The 19,445-nt window shown below is 47.8% G+C and overlaps 1 protein-coding gene across 1 annotated transcript in view; it reads left to right on the forward strand.

Moving 5' to 3' along the window:
- The window catches only part of LOC135905759 (MAM and LDL-receptor class A domain-containing protein 2-like), a 180,349-nt gene that overhangs the window by 80,352 nt on the left and 80,552 nt on the right, over positions 1–19,445 (forward strand). Inside the window, exons 4-10 of the mRNA XM_070529435.1 lie at positions 4,952–5,229; positions 8,486–8,567; positions 9,109–9,264; positions 9,600–9,797; positions 11,481–11,575; positions 14,064–14,157; positions 14,398–14,553. Of these exons, the coding sequence (XP_070385536.1) occupies positions 4,952–5,229; positions 8,486–8,567; positions 9,109–9,264; positions 9,600–9,797; positions 11,481–11,575; positions 14,064–14,157; positions 14,398–14,553 (1,059 nt within the window). The remainder of the gene's footprint in view (positions 1–4,951; positions 5,230–8,485; positions 8,568–9,108; positions 9,265–9,599; positions 9,798–11,480; positions 11,576–14,063; positions 14,158–14,397; positions 14,554–19,445) is intronic.

Below are 19,445 nucleotides of genomic sequence, written 5' to 3' on the forward strand. Positions count from 1 at the left end.
GAAAACCATGCCGAGTGCTAAGAGACAGTGCCGCCACGCTGGACATTGTCCATCCGTCTTACGTGACGGTAGATGACTTCACCGGAGAAGTAGCATGGATAAAACAGGTTGTAGAAGAACACAGCGTGTGTCTGCCCATGGCCAAAGTCAAAATCAGTGGACCATTCGGGGAGCTAGAGACTGAGGCTGCAGTTTCCAAATTTTTGTCACTGCAGTATCCCTACATCTTTTCGAATCGTTCGAATCAGTTACTGCGTGACAGAGGGCTCAAACTGGGAGAGGGCATAGTACAGGCATTGACTCGAGGCCAAGCTCGTAAGATCGCGGCGCTTTCGGCTGAAAGTGCTCAAGCTCCTCCAGCGGAAGCAGAAAAGGGGATTACTTCAATACCCGAATCCGAGCTAGGCCCGAGGGTCAAAAGAACTGTTGAGGAGAGCCTGCCAGCTGACCAGCTCAATGAGAGCGTACCACTAAAGTGTCAGAGTTCTAGCCTGCAGGAAGAGCAAGTAGACGCGCTCACAAGCGAGACAGGGTCGTTATTATCACCGGCCTCAAAGAACTTTGATCAACTCTTACGCGTGGATAGAGAGTCACTGGCAGCTGAGCAAAAGTATGATGAGAGCTTAGCTAAATTACATGGCACGGCTAAAGAAGGCATTGCTAGGCGCAACGTAACGATACATGAGAGAGGAGGATTGTTGTATCGGCATTACAGAGATCGAAATGGTAGGATTTTAGATCAGTTAGTCATACCTACTAAGTATAGGGAGGACCTTTTGAGTCTTTGTCATGGAAATGGGTGGTCCGGCCACCTAGGCATAAACAAATCAAAGGAAAGATTGCTTATGGAATACTAATGGCCTGGCTGTTTCAAAGATGTAGAAAACTTTGTAAGAGCATGCGACGCCGGCCAGCGTTCTGGTAAACCAGGAGAGACATGGGAAGCTCCACTGAAGGTAGTGCCCTTAATTACAGAGCCTTTCAGACGACTTGTAATAGACACGGTAGGGCCTCTTCCAAAGACAAAATCAGGCTACAGGTACTTGTTTACCATGCTGTGTCCGGCTACCAAGTTTCCAGAAGCAATCCCTTTGAAAGAGCTCAGCTCCACCGAAGTAGTAGACGCGCTTTTGACAGTGTTTTCACGAGTTGGGTTTCCAGCCGAAATTCAGGCAGACCAAGGGTCAGTATTCACGAGCGCACTGACTTCCACATTCTTGCAAAAGTGCGGGGTAAAGTTAATACACAGTTCTGTCTATCACCCTCAGTCAAACAGTGTAGAGAGGTGGCATTCGGTGCTTAAGCGAGTTTTGCGTGCGCTCTGTTACGAGCACAAGGAGGACTGGGAGAACTGTCTGCTGGCAACATTGTTTGCTTTGCGAACGGTTCCACATGAGGCGACAGGGTTCTCACCAGCAGAACTAGTGTATGGGAGGACACTCCGTTCTCCACCGAGAATGTTAAAAGAGATGTGGGAGGAAAGAGGGGAGATTCCGACAGTGGTTGAATACGTGCTAAATTTACTGGAACGGCTAAGGGCAACCCAAGAACTAGTCGGAAAGAACATGGCAATAGCTCAAAAGAACGCCAAAGTCTATTACGACAAGAATGCGAGGCTTCGTACGTTTGAAGCCGGCTTAACGATGAAAGCGGAAAAGTGTAGGTTTGGTTGTTCGCAGGTTACTTATCTGGGCCATGTTGTCGGTCAGGACATGAGACGGCCGGCTGAGCTGAAGATAGCTACGATTGGAGATTTTTCTCAGCCGCGCACGAAAACGGACCTTCGTTCATTTTTGGGACTTGTGGGTTACTATCAACGGTACATTCCGAGTTACTCACAATTGGCAAGTCCATTAACAAACGCCCTCCGAAAGGGAACACCGAGTAACGAACACTGGGATAAGGACAAAGAGAACGCTTTCCAAAGTTTGAAAACGCTATTGGTTTCTCGTCCTGTGCTTCGCGCGCCAGACTACACAAAGGAATTCATAGTTCAATGCGACGCAAGCGACATAGGTATGGGCGTGGTACTTAGTCAGGTCGGCGACGATAACGAGGAGCATCCTATCCTCTACGCCAGCCGTAAACTAAATGTAAGAGAGGAAGCCTACAGCGCTTCAGAGAAGGAATGCGCTTGTTTGGTTTGGGCCGCCCAGAAGTTGTCGTGTTACTCGTACGGAGCGAAGTTCATCTTTGAGACCGACCACTGTCCTCTGACGTGGCTCAATCAAATGTCACACAAAAACGGCCGCTTGCTCCGATGGAGCCTCACTCTCCAAGAGTACAACTTCTCCGTTAGATATAAGAAGGGAAAGTTGCATAGCAATGCGGATGGTTTGAGCAGGCTAATTTGAATTCTGCGTTTGAGGGTCCCGCCTAAATTTTAGGGTTACTAGTGTTAACTTTTCTTTAGGCGAAGAAGATCCCCTCTCATTTAGCAGAATTCTCTCCATGATTGCTGAATTTGTCAGAAGGAATTTGCTTCAGAAATTGGCATAGCGAAATGTAGCATTTTTTTGTTTCTGCACTTATGTTGTTGTTGTTTTTTTTTTGAAGCCTAGCGAGTCTAAAGTGAGAGCCAATGCGCGTCATCTCGGCGCAGAGCCGTGTTGTGGGGTTCATTTTGCAGTTGCCTGTCCTTGTTGGATGTTTTGGGGCGGTGACATCAATGCACAAGTGGTCGCAGCGAGCCAAGACATCAATCCCCCCCTGACCAGCAGCCGTTCTCTTCCTGCTTAGCGGTTGTCAGCGCTAGACAGTCGAGATTTTTCGGGCCATGGAGGCGCTGTTAAGAATGGCGAGCTGCAAGACAGAATTGCCACCCAATTACGACAAGGGGGGGGGGGGGCAAGACGCGCATTCCGCACTCTCCGTCGCTACAGCTAGGAGGCGTTCGAAGAAGCGGCTTTGTGCTGAAAGCCGCCTCCTTCCACCCGCCCCATCGACATTGTGACGGAACGAGTTCGGTGTGTGAACAATGGTTCCGGAGTTCCCCAACGCGGAGCTGATTTGACACGCATGGACAAGCTGCCGCGGGAACGACGTATTTTGGTGCTTCTCACGTTTCGGCGTGACGCAAAACAACGAGCGACCCACGATTGGCACCGATACTTCCCGGAACGGCACACCTCCAACGCCGTCGTTTGGGCATCGGAATGTGTGTGCCTTTGTGTATGTAAACTGATCTGCGGAGCAGCGGCGAGGTGGTGATGAGTAAACGAACAGTCTCCGCCTCGTTTGGCCGGCGGACCGAGTGTATAAAAACTGTTGTTGTGGGAATGCTGGACACACTTCTCTTGAGCAGTCATGTTAGACTGAGTCACTTCTCTTATGCAGTCATGTTGGACTGATACTCTTTTTCTCAAGCAGTCATGTTAGACTGATTTAATTTCTGTAAATAAACCCTTTTTCCTCGTTCTCGATGAGAAACAGTTCTTCACTTCATCAACGATCTCAGCGTAAATAAGTTGGACGACGGCATGGGCCAGCTACCTTCGAATTCATGTCGTACTCCAATCTTGGCAAAGGACCACGAGCGATGGGATTAAGCCCCCAATCCTGACACCGCCCAACGAGCGCCGATAAATTGAGAATAAACTTATTCGAGCACCTCAAGTTTAACTCGTGCTACTCGTCTTCACATTGAATGCGGCAATGTAGGTCGGCGTTGGAGGCTTTTATGACAGAGCGTGGTTATGTACTAAGCCTTTATGGCTGCTGGCATTGAAACATCCTGAAATCCAAGTGGATAAAATTGGCGATTGGCGCTGCATGTTTTCGAAAGCACATCGCGCGGTAGAAGACGCATTTTCATGATTGAGACTGCTACCGGCAGTCAGAGTAATTTGCTTCAAATGTTTCCGACGTCGTACAACACGGAAAAGGAGAGCGAAACTTAAATAGCCGCTTTTAAGTTTACACTGCGCTGTGTTGATTCTGTCCAAAGCTAAAATTAATTTCGTGCGGCGCATTAAAAAACATTGATCACCGATTATTGATATTGACACGTGTACTTGTTTATCGAATGACCGCGTTTCATCGTCTAAGAAATGCTATCGCTCAGCGCAGGACGCGCCTGCATGTACAGGAAGTTTCTGAAATGTTATTGATGGTTATATCCGCTGTCTGTTGTCGCCAGACCTTGTGTAATCTGATTCCGTGTATGCGCGACGCGAATGGTGTAGAAATTTCTGGAAGACACGCGGGCACCAGCGATTACTCTGTAACGTATAAAAGCTGACGCGCTTGACCCCCTGATCAGATTTTCGACGATCGCTGACTGTGTTCGCCGCTATCGTTGCGCTTTGAATGTTGCCTGTTTTTGAGGGCACAGGCTCGCCCAATAAAACACTGGTTTGCCATTCACAGTTTTGCTGCTTTTTTCACCGTCACTACCACGTGACAATATTCCATAGGGCGGTAAGGGAAATTTTAACGGCACCATACCATAGGTTGAGTTTTTAAGACCACATATGCGCTCGCTCAGCTCACATGTTTTCTGACACAGGGCGCCACTGTATACAGCTGTCCTGACTAAACATGCATTGCTATCATGGGAGAAATTATTGGCCTATAATTAATATTTACCTACACATGGTTATTCTCCTGTGGGCACACTGTGGGTCGGAATTTAAGAAAAACAGCTAGAATTGCTCACACTGTAAACAGGTTTGACCCTTGTTAGGGAGTTTTGGCCTCGTTGCGTAACTCAAGCTCTTAAGGGCAACATGCCCTAGTAGAATTGTTCGTAAGGGTGAACTCGATCCAGCCAATCCTGATGCTGGACATACTATTGGGGAAGGTGGCCGGCCAATCGCAAACAGCCATTACAAAGGAAAAGCTTGTAAACACTGCCGCTGATCCGAGCGCCAAGTCAGTGCCCTTCCCACTCTTCCGCCTGAATCTGACCAGAATTCTCAAGCGCGATGCACGTGCTGCCCCATCGGCGCAGGTGACGGCTGGTACAGCCGAGCTCAGTTCTCGAGGAACTCCTGGTACGAGTCAGTGGCCCAGCTGGAGCTGTCGACCGCGGGGCCCTTTTGCTTCTCGGCGTGGGTGCACGTATCTGGCCTCAAGCTGCCGCGCGTCGAGATGGCCTCGCGCCAGCTGGACGCCGGCTTGTTAGGGGACGAGGCCGGCATGGAGCGCGTCTTCTACCGGGTGCAGTCCTCGCATCCGGAGCTCTGGCGCAATGTGCTCTACTACGAGGACCGTCGGGGTAGCATGCAGGTGAGAGGGGAACTATCACTATAGATGCTCGCGCGGGCGCTGCGTACCACTGGTCTGCAGCGGCTGCAGCGACTGAGAAATGAGGCTGAACGGTATCTGTCGAGCCTGCATTCATGATAGCACAGATTGAGGCTCCGCTTGTACAGCGCCATGGCGAGTTAACTTCAGTTGCTGGCCTCTGTATTCGAATACATGTGCGACACATAAATCCTCTCGTTGGCATAAGGGAACTAATTGTAATGTAAATTCTTGCATTTGAAAATAAATGTCGCACTCTAGTTTATATTTGGAGCCGGAGCCGAATTAACAAAGCTTTCATTTCGTAAGAATTGTTTCTCATGAGCCCGTCACACTCGCTAATGTTGTGTTCGCTCTCGCAATCGACCAGGACCTGCTCTTACAGACAGCTGTGGCCTACGAAGTGCTTTGTGATTATGGGCCGAGATTATTAATTTAACTCCTTGAATATTTTCTAAAGAATGAAAAAGTACAGAAAAAAATTGAAGCATCAAGTTTTCAATGTTCAGTGTAATTAAGCATGAAGGACATATGAGTATTCATAATTCATGACTATCTAAGCGATATCTGCTGTGCCGTGTAAGGTTAACAAAATGGCCGCATTGCACATGACTCAAGAAAATTATATTGTATTGGGAATAGATAGTTTGCAAAACTCACTTGCGTGAAGAACGTACTTTATGCAAACAGGAAGTTTAGAGAATAGTGTAGCACGCTTTAAACACCCTCTAAGTTGATATACGTTTTCTTTGGGGAGTTAGTTTGTTATGTGATTTTCCGACATTTTCGTTTTTTCTCATTTTTTAAAACATCTGTGAACATTAAGAAAACTACGCAAATGATCACTGATATTTAACGTCTTTTCTATAAAATGCAATCAATTTCTTTCGAATTATATTACCAGTTTTTTAAGGAGAGCATTTCTGCTTTTCAGCTAGACCCTCGTCTAAAGTCAAATCGGTGAATTACACTTTTGGAATTACAAATTGGGCGCTTTAAAAAAAACGATATCTATAGCGCAGGTTTTACATGCAGAAAAACGACTTAAACATGAGATGCTCGTGTCAGCGCCTCCTTTGAACTCTCAAAGCAGACGCATGTGTTGTCACAGACTCTGGTATCTATTAACCGAGACAAGGTGACTGTTGATCATTAAATTACGAACAGGATTTCATTCGAACATGCTTAGATCAAACCTCAACCAGGAAGCTTTTGTGTACACAAGAACTTATGTTTTTCATATCTGATGTCATGAATATATACTTATCTTTTTCGACAGCACAAGGGCTTGCGAAAGAAACAAAATTTGTAACATCACTTAATGCCACATGTTATCGGTTCCGTCACATACGTATTCCCTTTCAGTTTTCTCTGCCAATTTTGCGCCAAGCTAGCGTTGAGATAGCTTTATTAGAGTTCTCTACCTATTCTAATTCAGTGTTGACATTTAGCATGAGTTACAGCAGTATATTTGTGCTAACGACATTCGTGGAAAAACTGTTTTTACATGTTTTAATTCACAATCAGTCGTTAAGGTTCCTCCTTTCCTTCCGTCAATTTGCTTTGCGTGTTTTTTTTTTTCGACAGCAATGTTCGCATTTCAGAAACAATGCGTGAAAAATAGTTGTCTTTCTGTCTGTTTCTCTCTTGCGTCTCTGCATGCCTTCCTCCGCAGATAAGGAATCGTCGTTGACGTAGGACTCATTAAATTTAAATTATGGGGTTTTACGTGCCAAAACCACTTTCTCATTATGAGGCACGCCGTAGTGGAGGACTCCGGAAATTTCGACCACCTGGGGTTCTTTAACGTGCACCTAAATCTAAGTACACGGGTGTTTTCGCATTTCGCCTCCATCGAAATGCGGCCGCCGTGGCCGAGATTCGATCCCGCGACCTTGTGTTCAGCAGCCCAACACCGTAGCCACTGAGCAACCACGGCGGGTGACGTAGGACGCATTGAATACAGTATAGAACTGCGCGAATAAAACAAGGACAAAAGGAAACAAATACCACAGACAAGCGCTGAATTCCAACTAGAAGTTTAGTTGACATTCTCCAGCCATTTTATACCTTTCTTCAGCATAGGCATGCGTACACCAGTCCCAAGAACATCTCCAAATCAGCAACATTATAATCTTTCATCCAAAAAAGCTATTTCTTTTCCCGACAAGGCAAGAGAGGGAGTGCTTACACATTTATCTCCCTCCTTTCTAATGTAAAAAGCCTCTACTATTTCCCTTTCCCTCTTACCTTTTCGCTTCCCTATGAATTTTTTTCTTTCAAATATGGTAGTGCAGTGACACCTGTTACAATGTTCTGCTAAATGACTCCCATAGCCATTGTTTAGGTTGTGCTGTGCGGACGAGCTCTTTCATTGAAACATTGTCCCGTTTGGCCTATATAAGTTTTTTCCACAGCTCAGCGGTATCTGATAGATAACGTTGCGCCTGCAGTCAGTGAAGTGGGATTTATGATTTGGGGTGCACAGGGGCCTTTCGCGTGTTTTCATACATGCACAAGTTGTCACACAATCTAAGCAAAGTTTCCAATAGACAACATATTAATTTGCTTTTCAGTACCCCGTGTAAGCTGTCCTCGATATGTCATCGTATGAAAACGCGCGAAAGGCCCCTGTGCACCCCATATCATAAATCCCGCTTCACTGACTGCAGGCGCAACGTTATCTATCAGGTACCGCTGAGCTGTGGAAAAACTTATATAGGTCAAACGGGACAGTGTTTCAATGAAAAAGCTCGTCAGCACAGCAGTAACCTAAAGAAAGGCTATGGGAGTCATTTAGCAGGACGTGGTAACAAGTGTCACTGCACTCCCATATTTGAAAAAAAAAATTCATAGGGAAAGGAAGAGGTAAGAGGGAAAGGGAAATGATAGAGGCTGATTACATTAGAAAGGAAGGAGGTAAATGTGTAAGCGCTCCCTCTCTTGCCTTGTAGGGAAAAGAAATAGGTTTCTTGGATGAATGATTATGACGTTGCCGATTTGCAGATATTTTTGCGACTGGTGTACGCATGCCTATGCTGAAAAAAGGTATAAAATGGCTGGTTAATGTCAAATAAACTTCCATTTGGTAGTCAGCGCTTGTTTGTGGTATTTGTTCCCTCGCGTCCTTGTTTTATTCGCGCTGTTTAACCTCAGTTCTAGATATAGACCAACTAGCCCTCCTCAAGATCTTACTAATGAATACAGTAGCGTTCAAGTTGTTCATTTCTGTGTGCAGATAGAGATTCGAGCTTGGCACTTTACCAATGGATCCGTCGGTGTCGATGATTTGAGCGTGTCCAGCGGATCGTGCCCCACAGGTAAATATTTTGCTTGTCTGGGAGCACTACGGGTCCATTTTACAATTGCTGCACTTAGGCTGAAAGTCGCACATTGTACCATTCATGTATGGACGCTAAGTGCCTTTATGTTGTATGAATGTTTAATTGCAGTAGAGTTACGTTGTGTCTGCAAATGCAATTCCTCGAGCGTAACTTTTGTCACCTGTATGTTTTACGACCTGCGCACTCGCGACTTCTGCGTACAAAATCGCGGGGACCACATTTAATTTTATATTTAGAAAAAAAATACTATTTTCGGTGTGGGCTTCAGAGAGGCACGCCCCATAATCGCTTCGACACGTGACGATGAATGCGCTCAGAAAATGCGTATTGCTTCATTTTTGGTGTCAGCGTTCAGCCTTTTCTTTATTCAGAGCGCTGTGGACTGCTGTGCTAGCATAGCGTCTTCAAAACTTTGAGATTTTCAATGATGAGTACATGTATTCTGAGGGTTGCGCTGGCAGGTTAAATATGTAAATGCTGCCTGCTTTGACATTTTGTATTTCCTTTTTTTTTGCAGATCCCCTGGACGGATCGTGTTCGTTCGACCGATCTGTGTGCGGCTACGAGAACGCAGTCGGCGGCAGCAGTAACAAATGGAGGAGAATCCCGCCGGGCCGCTCCGCGAGCAGGAACAAGGCTGTGGCTCTGGACCACACCACCGACACGATACGGGGTACATGCGCGGCAGAGCGTTTATCAGAGTAGTCACCATTGTGCGCTTTCGTAAACACCACAGAAGACGGGCACTGGTATTAAAATTCATAAGAATTTGCTATTTTAAATGCGAGGCTGAAATGGCCAACATATTGCCACCTGGTACAGATATATCATATATTCCGTCAATGTGGCAGATTTTTTTGTGTGTGTGTGTGTGGAACTGTCTAATGGCAGTTTAACCTCGCAATATGACATGATTCTCACATCTTCAGTTTATTTATTTATTTATTTATTTATTTATTTGTGTCTCCCTTATTCAGCGGCTTGTATTTTATACGGTCTTTACCGCAGGTGGTTACGTCAGCCTGCTGGTCCCGGCCAACACCGTGACCTCGAAAATTCTCACTTCCCCGATGCTCAGCGGGTCTGCAGAAGAACCCACTCGCTGTATCCGGTTCTTCTACTTTGCCCCAGCACCAAACCACCACAGTGGACTCGAGCTTTTGCTGAGCAAGGGCTCCGCACTGGCAAGCGACAGCCAACAGCCGGGTGAGTGGACGTGCGCGTTGCTCCTTCAGGCTCTGTGACACCATGTTTGCGTCCTTACGTGCCGAGGGTGGTATAGTGTGCTGCTGCCTCAAGCATACAGGGTCGTGGCATCTGGGCCAACGCTATGGACATTTGGCGGAAAGGAATGCAGGTTGAAAATGCCCGGCATATATGTGAGCCCTGTGGCGTTGTCGCAGGAGAGGACGAACGATTGTAGCTGCGTTCAATGGAATAATATTTCGCTAGATTGTTTAAGGAATTAATCATTTTCTACAGATGGGGTGCGTTTTATTACGGTGTTCAAAAAGTATTTCAGTGCCACTTTAAGGCACGGTCCAGTTACAGCTAGAATACCAAAAGCACGTATGAGGGACGCTGTAACGTAAAGCTATTCGAAACTTTTCTATTCCATGTATGTAATCAGCCCTCCACGATTGATCAAATTTATTTCAGGCCACCCCCCCACCTCCTTCTGTTTCATGACAAAACATGAAAAAGTCATGAAAAACAGTTATGACATACCAACTCGCCCAAACTGCCACGCTTTTCACCCCCACTTCGCTTGTTCGTCGCGCAACGTCAGGAAACTGCGAAAACTCCTCATCTGATGTGACGTGTACGCACTTATTATGCTTGATTAGACCGAACAAAGAAAAAATTATTTTCGACTCTACGCCTTTTTACCGTCATCCCACCGCAATTGGTCAAAAGTTTTCGGGCTGCGACCACTTTACCTGTCTGTCACGCGACGTCACAAAACCGCGACAACTCACCGCGTCAAAGTGAAGTGTACGCATTGAAGAGCCATCAATATACCAAACAAAACTGATTTTTTTTTTAAAACAGCCGGAGACTTCGCCCTTCCGAAATGAATAGAAGATGGCTGCCCGCCGATCGCTCTGGCACTAGCTGCTCGGAGCTGCCGGGAAGAATGGATTTATTTGCGTATAATCAAAATTTTTCTGTGGCAGTATAACGTCGTCGAGTCCTTCCGGCACGTACTGTACACGACATCGCTTTGCGAAATTTCATCCTCTGAGGATCAGCTTTAGCTGCGTTGTTACCCTTCCATTGCACGCCGCCGCAATTTTCTGCCAGACACCGAAATCTAAGCAAGAAGAAGTGGGCCAATCGCAGACGCCGGCACCACCCTACTCACCAGGTTATCTACTTTCACTGCGCTAGCTCGGCCCCACTGCAACCCTCTCCACTTCTCTGTTCTCCTCGCCTCTGGTCAGCCAATTAGCTAAGGAAAACCTGTTAAGTAAGCCAATGCTATTCTTTTTGAAAGTAAACAAAAGTGACCTCCTATAAATGAAGAGAGCGTTCCACAGACCTGTTCAAACAACTCTGCGAGTCAGCGCTTGATGCTTGCGTTGGCGGTTACGTAAATTTGACGTCGGGGAATTGGAATAAAAGATTGGAATAGCTTTACGTTATAGGGCCCCAGAAGTCTTTAATCCTGCAGAATAATTCTAGTACAAGACCGCAGTAGGGAGTTAAATTTCGATTGCTTTTGTGATCCCTACTTTGGAATCTTTTGTAAGTGGCATCTTCTAAATGTTTAATGTAAGGTGGGGAATATAATGGGGCCGGGGGGTGTTGGGAGTGTCGTATGCGTTACTAAATTTGTTTTATGATTCACTGACATGCGTACTTCGTCTGTATATCGTGTCTTTGCAGACCTAGTACGGCTCTGGGGTGTCGACTACAACTCTCTCATAAGTGGCGCCTGGATGCCAGCTGAAGTCGGCTTCATTGCTTCGGACAATTATGAGGTCATTTTTTAGCACAGCTCCGCACTGTACTCCATTACCTTGCGTTCCTTCAGGCCTGTAAAACTAAATTTTAGCATAATACAAGGTACCCTTAAGTAAAAGTGTTATTCTTCCATATTAAAGTCAGTGTGACGAGTATCGTACAGAGCAAACCAACAAACTTGAACAGAAACACGACAAAGCATCCACTAGCGTAGAAACAGGCACTACAAGATCGTAGAGGATATGTAAGCCTTTAACCACAATTGTGAAAAATCCCAAGAACGCCTATGGCGTCGTCATAGGCGCTCTTTTTCTAAGTCAGTTTCGATGCCAGCGAGCTTACGAAGACAAAACAGTTGTTCGCCTTGATCCCACAAAACATGCGTTGTACAAAACTAGTCTTGTCGAGCATGTGCTTCCAACTGCTTACTGCATTAACCATGTACGATTATAAATCAAAATGGTTAATTCCGGCCACTTTGCTAATAACGAACATACTTATTTATATGCGGGCTACCACTTGTGAAACTGCAATGGTCAAAGTAAGGGCCAAGTATATATATATATATATATATATATATATATATATATATATATATATATATATATATATATATATATATATATATATATATATATATATATATATATACTTGCCTCTGTGTTAAATATAGTATCAAACAAAGAATATATGAGAAAGTAACGTTACGGCCAGTCGTTTGCTGTGTGCTCACGCGTATGTGTTTTTGGTATACCGTGGATATTCAATGTAATTTTAAATGTAAAACTGAAAATCGCGCTTTTCTGTGGGCTTCACCTACACAGTAGCGCCAGTGAAAGTAGCGCTTCACGCATTATAATATGTTAAACAGAAGTTTAATAAAAAAAAGAAGTCGCAGTTTAGCCCGAAAGGCGAAACATCGATTGCGATAGCAAATTAGTGGACAGCTATACGAAGTAAGGATAGTAGTTTTATCTGCAGTACAAACTCGGAAACATTCGCTTACTAACTGAACTAACAAGCATGGTGTTATGACGCGCGAGACTGAGCCGCAATCGCCAGTTCTCCTTGCACCCGGTCGCGAAATGCGCAGTTGCTGCCGGAGCGCGGCGCTGTTAGTGTTGGCAATATCAATGAATGATTAATCGATTAATCGAGTGAATGTATCCCGCAAAACGATTAATCTTCATCACTAGCTTTCATTTATTCGTCTTAATCCATTAGACCTGTTTAATTAATCGTTTTCGAGAGTTTGACAGGAGTGTCGCGAAAATGTTGAAATCGTACTGGAATGGCGGCGCAGGGGCAGTGACTGTGAAGTTGTGGTAGAACGACTGTTATTCCGAGTGTTGAGTGATGTCGAGTCGAGCGCTCCCCCCCCCCCTACTGCACACGCCATCACGCCGTCCGAAGCCGGAGGTTCGAAATACCTTCGAGCATGTATTTGACATAGCGAGGGGGTTCGTGTCGATTCCAGCAAATCTATAATGCGCAAGTGTCTATTCTCGCACGCTGGTTGCATGTCCATTCAAAGAAGGTGTCGGTTTAACACAAATATCCCACCTAATTGACATTCCTTCGATCTGTAGAAAAGAGTATGTGGTTTAAAATTCTAGACCAGTAATTTTCTTTTCGCCTGTGCATATCACGATTCCTTGTATATTTCAGTTCGACTTCGCCTTTCACTTTTTCCATTTTTGTTATTTCCTGTTTAACTGTACAGTACAGGGATTCACTAGAGCCATATATCTTATTTAATTGTGCACTAAGTGCCATTTTGTAACGTATATTTCTTATCGTTTCAAGGGCCACTATAGTGCGAGCTGCATTTATCCCCCAACAATTTAAACATTATCCTTTGTCAAGCGTTTATACACTTGTGTTTTAAACTTGGTTCCACCTATCAAACAATAAAATGGGATCCCACAAAAGTAGATAACTGCTCTTCGACCTTTTCAGGAATGCCGTGCAAAAATTTCGATTAATCAATCAATCGAAGAAAAACCCAGCATCTACAGCGATTAATCGATTAAAGGCTAAAATGATGAACGATTAATGATTAACCGAATAAAAAATGAATCGACCATCCCTTAACGCCGCCCCCCTTCCTCCCTTCCACCCACGCGCGACGGAAGACGGTGCGTTTGCTTTCCGCTTTCTTCCTTTGCGTGCGCCAGATTGAGTCGCTATCGCCGGCTTCCCTCGCGTGCTTTCACTCGCACATACAGCATACGACGCGCGGCGATGGTGTTATCGCCCTTGGACTTTATACGGAACATCACGGTGAGGGCGACGACAAAAATGCGCCTGGAGTGTCCGCATAATTGCCATCGCAATAACAACTTTCTATAAGCTCAAAAGCGGACATCATTTGGAGTCATTTCTTGTCCGAGACGCGCGATGCTTTACTGTGACCGTAAAATGCGCTCGCATGCTTTGTGCTGTTGAATTACTTCTGCGCGGTATAGAAAAACCTAAGTGAATCCTCTTTGCTTGCAACTGCAGCTTCACTTTCGTTGCTACGTCGAACATGCTTGGAACAGCTCGTGGTACTGTGCCGTGGACGACATCGAGGTTTACGCATGCGGGGACCAGAAAGGTTAGACCATTAGCGGCAGTTTGCTGTGAGTATACACATTCGCCTAATGTTTAATCATTTGCGTTGCTTTTAACACTGCAATTAACGCGGCAAGTTATCTCACTGTTCTAAGTATACCCCGCACCCTGTCTTAGACCGACCCTGGTATTATGATATTTTTTTTCTTTTCAAGAAGGGGGTGGCTGATTGCTGGCGTTGAGCTGTGCGCTGCCAGTCACCAGAGAAATATTCTCAACGCAGGAAAGGGAATCAGTTGCGACTTCGACAGTGGTCATCTGTGCAACTGGACGGATTCGCCGGAGCCGTCGGGCGTCGCTGGCCAATGGAGATTGAGTGACCTCCACTGGGGGGAGCCGCACTTCCCCTATCGAGACCACACGCGCGGCACGTCTAAAGGTGCGAAGCCTTGGCGCTTTAGCAACCCAGATTTTCCTAACACTTCGCAGTACAGAAGTGGCAACATTGTGTTACTTAGATTGTACTTCTGTACAGCCACCATGGTGGCTGTACGCATGTTTAGAGCGCGGGAACTGCGATCCGGTGTTCATTAAGGGCATTCTGCCGGAGGAACACGTGAGGCTGAATGCGCAAAGCATTTTGTTCGTAAGTGCGCTTTGCCATTGGCCGTGTTACGTTTCGCCTACGACGCGCGGTAAAGCCAGCGCGGATGCAACGTACGCCGGAGCTTCGTTCAAAGCGGCGGACATTTTGGCCCGTTCGGAGCGGCCGCGACGCATCCCCGCCGAGCGCGTCCCGGCATGTTCAGTGCCACGTGTCTTTGTGTGTGCGTGTGTGTGTGTGTGCCCACGCTTGTCAAAGCGCGGCAGCCGGGGAGAGGAGCTCCCCCAGTGTGAAGCGAGGAGGTCTGACCGGCGCCGGCCCGGCTGATGCGTCACCTCCTTGTCTCTACATGTCTCTCAGTCCGTCCGTGCCTTGCTGCCACGTGGTGTCATCTCGTGACCTTCCTTCTTGCCCGCGACGCCAAGAGTATAAGAGCAGCTGGCCCCGGACGCCAGGAGAGAGGCTCCGATTTCTTCTGTTGAGTAACGTGCTCTCCCGTCTCTCTACTTCGGTCGACCTGACCGCCCGCTCTTTGCGATGCTAGAATAAACAAGTTGTTCTGTTAGCAGTCGCCTCATGCTTTGCTGGTACCTTCGGATGCTTCCAGTGTGCCCCAGGCCGCCAGGCCAACGCTACCCTTGGGGCTTGCGACCCATTTGCAACAACGGGTGTCAGCACTGAGGTTCCGACAGCTGGTGGCAGCTCTGAGATTCCAACAGCCGGTGCCATCGGTGCGGGTTCAAACAGCTGGTTGCCAGCGGTGAGATCGCGACAACGGAGGCCAGCAGCGAAGATATGCGGTTGACTGTATGCTGAGCAGCACAACGACCATCCGGGAGCAGTGCAACGAGCCCTGTGTGATGACTGGTTGCCTGCAGCGGAACGACTGCGCTGAATTCTTGGCTGCGAGGTTTGGTGAGTGCGGGACTTTCTTCTTCTGAGTTTTGCCAGGCTTTTGTTAGTGTCAGAAACAGAGCTGGTAATTGTGGTTGTCGTTGCTGCCGGGTTAGTTGCGGCAAGACAATAGTAGGCAGTAGAGAAAGCAGCATTCAGAGCAGCCATGGATTTGAAGTCGTTGCGCAAACCGAAATTGTTGGAGCTTGCAAGAGAGTTGGGTCTGGATGTCTCAGACAAACTCAGAAAACCAGAACTGCTAAGTGCTATTCTTGAGTTAGGAGCTGAGGATGACGAGCTGTCGGAATGCCTTGAGACCATTGAGGAGAGGGAGACGGCAAAAAGACAGGAGCGCGAACGAATGGAGCAAAAAGATGAGCGCGAACGAAAAGAGCAGAAAGAAAAAGAACAGCGCGACCACGCTTTGGAAATGAAGCGTCTCGAGGTAGAGATGGAACGCGCTCGTAATGGAAATCAGGCACACGGTGCAGGAGAACGAGTATTGTTTAAAATGACTGACCTGATGCGGCCGTTTAAGCTTGGAGAGGACATTGGTTTGTTCCTGGTTAACTTTGAGCGAACGTGCGAGAAGCAGGGGTTCTCTCGGGAAACGTGGCCACAGCGCTTGCTCACTTTGTTACCCGGCGAGGCGGCCGACGTAGTCGCTCGCTTGGATAGAGAGGAGGCAGAGGATTTCGACAAAGTGAAATCGAGTCTGCTAAAAAAGTACAGGCTGTCCGCGGAGGCGTTCCGTCGGAAGTTTCGAGAAAATGAGAAAGGCAAAAGTGAGTCATATACAGAGTTTGCCTACAGGCTAATGTCAAACATGCAGGAGTGGCTCAAAGAAGAGAAAGCGTTTGGTGACGACGAGAAAGTTCTGCAGTGTTTCGGGCTAGAACAGTTTTATAGTCGGTTACCTGAGAACGTGCGCTACTGGGTCTTGGATAGGCCAGACGTTAGTACGGTGGCTAGAGCCGCTGAGCTAGCCGAAGAGTTTGTGACGCGTCGGGCTCGCGGAGCTAAGGACGGTCAAAAGGGTGAATTTGGCTCCAAGTTTGAGAGGCCGAAGTTCACGCCCATGAGAGCAAAGGGGGACACACGTAGTGCGGACGCGAGTGAAAGCAGTCCGACTGAACGTAAGGAGACGGCGGCAGCCGAAGCCGAACGCAGAAAGCGGTTCGAGGCGAGGCAAGCGCGCGTGTGTTATACGTGCCAGAAGCTGGGTCACTTTTCGGCGCAGTGTCCAGAAACAAAAACAAAAGTTGTGTTTTTGTCATTGTGCAGCACTGACGAGAACATGAAGCTTCTCGAGCCTTACATGCGAGACCTCCTCGTAAACGGGAAAGAGTGCCGAGTGCTTCGCGATTCCGCAGCTACGATGGATGTAGTTCACCCCTCTTACGTAGAACCCGATATGTTCACGGGCGAGTGCGCATGGATAAAGCAAGCCGTGGAAGCTCATAGCGTGTGTCTGCCCGTAGCAAAAGTGCTCATTGAAGGTCCTTTCGGAGCACTTGAGACGGAGGCGGCAGTGTCATCTATGCTGCCCCCCCAGTACCCGTACCTATTTTCGAACAGGTCCGATCACCTCCTGCGCGAGAAGGGGCTTTTGTTTGGTGAGGCTAGCGTTCAGGCCTTAACCAGATCGAAGGTTCGGGAGCTCGCTGCAAAGGCGGTAGTTGCGGGGCCGACGTTGTCGAACGATGAGAAAGGGTCAGAGGCGCAGCAAGCTGATATTCAGAGCACGCCCGAGCTGAATAAAATTGAGCCTGTAGCGTTAAAGGCACCAGATACTGGAGAGGAAATGCCCGACACGGGAAAGTTAGAAGAGCTATCTGAAGATTTGCTCATCGCGCCTACGTCAGACGGACTTAATAGGTTGCTAAAAGTCAGCCGGTCGGCTTTGATAGCCGACCAAAAGAAGGATGGCAGCCTAGAAAACATACGCTGCATTGTCAAGGAAGGTATCGCCAAGAAAAATGCTCGCTTTGTGGAAAGAGGTGGGGTCCTGTACCGGAAGTATGTAGACCGCAGGGGAGTGGAGTCCGATCAGCTGATCGTGCCTCAGTGCTATCGTCAGGATCTGTTGCGCTTGTCGCATGGGGGTTCGTGGTCCGGACACCTAGGAGTTAAGAAAACTAAGGACCGTCTCTTGCAAGAGTACTATTGGCCAGGGTGTTTTCGGGACGCAGACCACTTTGTGAAGACATGCGACACCTGTCAGCGGGTGGGCAAACCAGGGGACAAATTGAGGGCGCCGTTGAAGTTGGTACCTATCATTACGGAGCATTTTAGACGGCTCGTTATTGATACAGTGGGACCTCTGCCGGTAACAGCCACGGGGTACAGACACATTTTGACTGTGATCTGCCCAGCGACAAAGTTCCCTGAAGCAGTGCCGCTTAAAGAACTCAGCTCAGTTGAGATAGTCAATGCACTACTGTCCATATTTGCGCGAGTTGGTTTTCCTGCGGAAATCCAATCAGATCAGGGCACAGTGTTTACTAGCGCTTTGACGACAGCCTTTCTCGAAAGGTGCGGGGTAAAGCTGTTACACAGCTCAGTGTACCACCCCCAATCGAATCCCGTTGAGAAGCTCCACTCCGTCATGAAGCGCGTGTTGAGAGCCTTGTGGTTTGAACAACAAACTGACTGGGAGCTGTTTCTGCCTGGGGTGATGTTTGCATTGAGGACCGCGCCGCATGCGGCTACAGGGTTTTCGCCAGGTGAGCTAGTGTACGGTCGCTCGCTGCGATCTCCGCTTCGCATGCTTCGAAACGGATCACTGCCCTCTCCAATGGCTGCAGACCATCTGTTCCACAAATGGCCGCCTCCTGCGCTGGAGCCTCGCTTTGCAACAATATTCCTTTGAGGTGCGTTACAAAAAGGGGAGTCTCAACGGTAACGCCGATGGCTTAAGTCGAAGCCCCTAACGTGGGAATCAGCCTCAAAATTGTTTGTTATTGATGTTTTTCTTCCTGAGGCAGGATTTTTAACATATTGCTTTTGTGTAGTGTTTCAAAGTGATGATGTGCTTTCTAGTGCAATTTTCCGATTTGTGGACGCATTCTGAGTGCTGCTAGACTACTGTAAGGAACTAGGCAGTAGTATAAAAGGGGAAAGAGCCTGGCATGGCTTAGTGAGGGTTGTGCCGTGCTTGCTGACTGAGCGGCTGAGTTTCGGCGTAGTTTTAACGCTTGCGGGGAACGAGAGAAAAATGATAACTCTCCCGAAGTCACTTTGCAGTGTCCTGTGTGAACCTGAACGTGAGAACGAGGCCTTCTCGGTGCGCTGCGCTCAAGAATCGCCGAGGGACGACCGACTTCGGTTATGAGCATCATCGAGCGACATCCCTCCGGACAGCGGATGCAGTCCCCTGACCATCGGGATCTCCCTCCCCCGGCGGGGCGGTCTGTTACGTTTCGCCTACGACGCGCGGTAAAGCCAGCGCGGATGCAACGTACGCCGGAGCTTCTTTCAAAGCGGCGGACATTTTGGCCCGTTCGGAGCGGCCGCGACGCATCCCCGCCGAGCGCGTCCCGGCATGTTCAGTGCCACGTGTCTTTGTGTGAGCGTGTGTGTGTGTGTGCCCACGCTTGTCAAAGCGCGGCAGCCGGGGAGAGGAGCTCCCCCAGTGTGAAGCGAGGAGGTCTGACCGGCGCCGGCCCGGCTGATGCGTCACCTCCTTGTCTCTACATGTCTCTCAGTCCGTCCGTGCCTTGCTGCCACGTGGTGTCATCTCGTGACCTTCCTTCTTGCCCGCGACGCCAAGAGTATAAGAGCAGCTGGCCCCGGACGCCAGGAGAGAGGCTCCGATTTCTTCTGTTGAGTAA

The sequence above is a fragment of the Dermacentor albipictus genome, chromosome 1 (genome assembly GCF_038994185.2).
Source record: "Dermacentor albipictus isolate Rhodes 1998 colony chromosome 1, USDA_Dalb.pri_finalv2, whole genome shotgun sequence".
NCBI lineage: Eukaryota > Metazoa > Arthropoda > Arachnida > Ixodida > Ixodidae > Dermacentor > Dermacentor albipictus.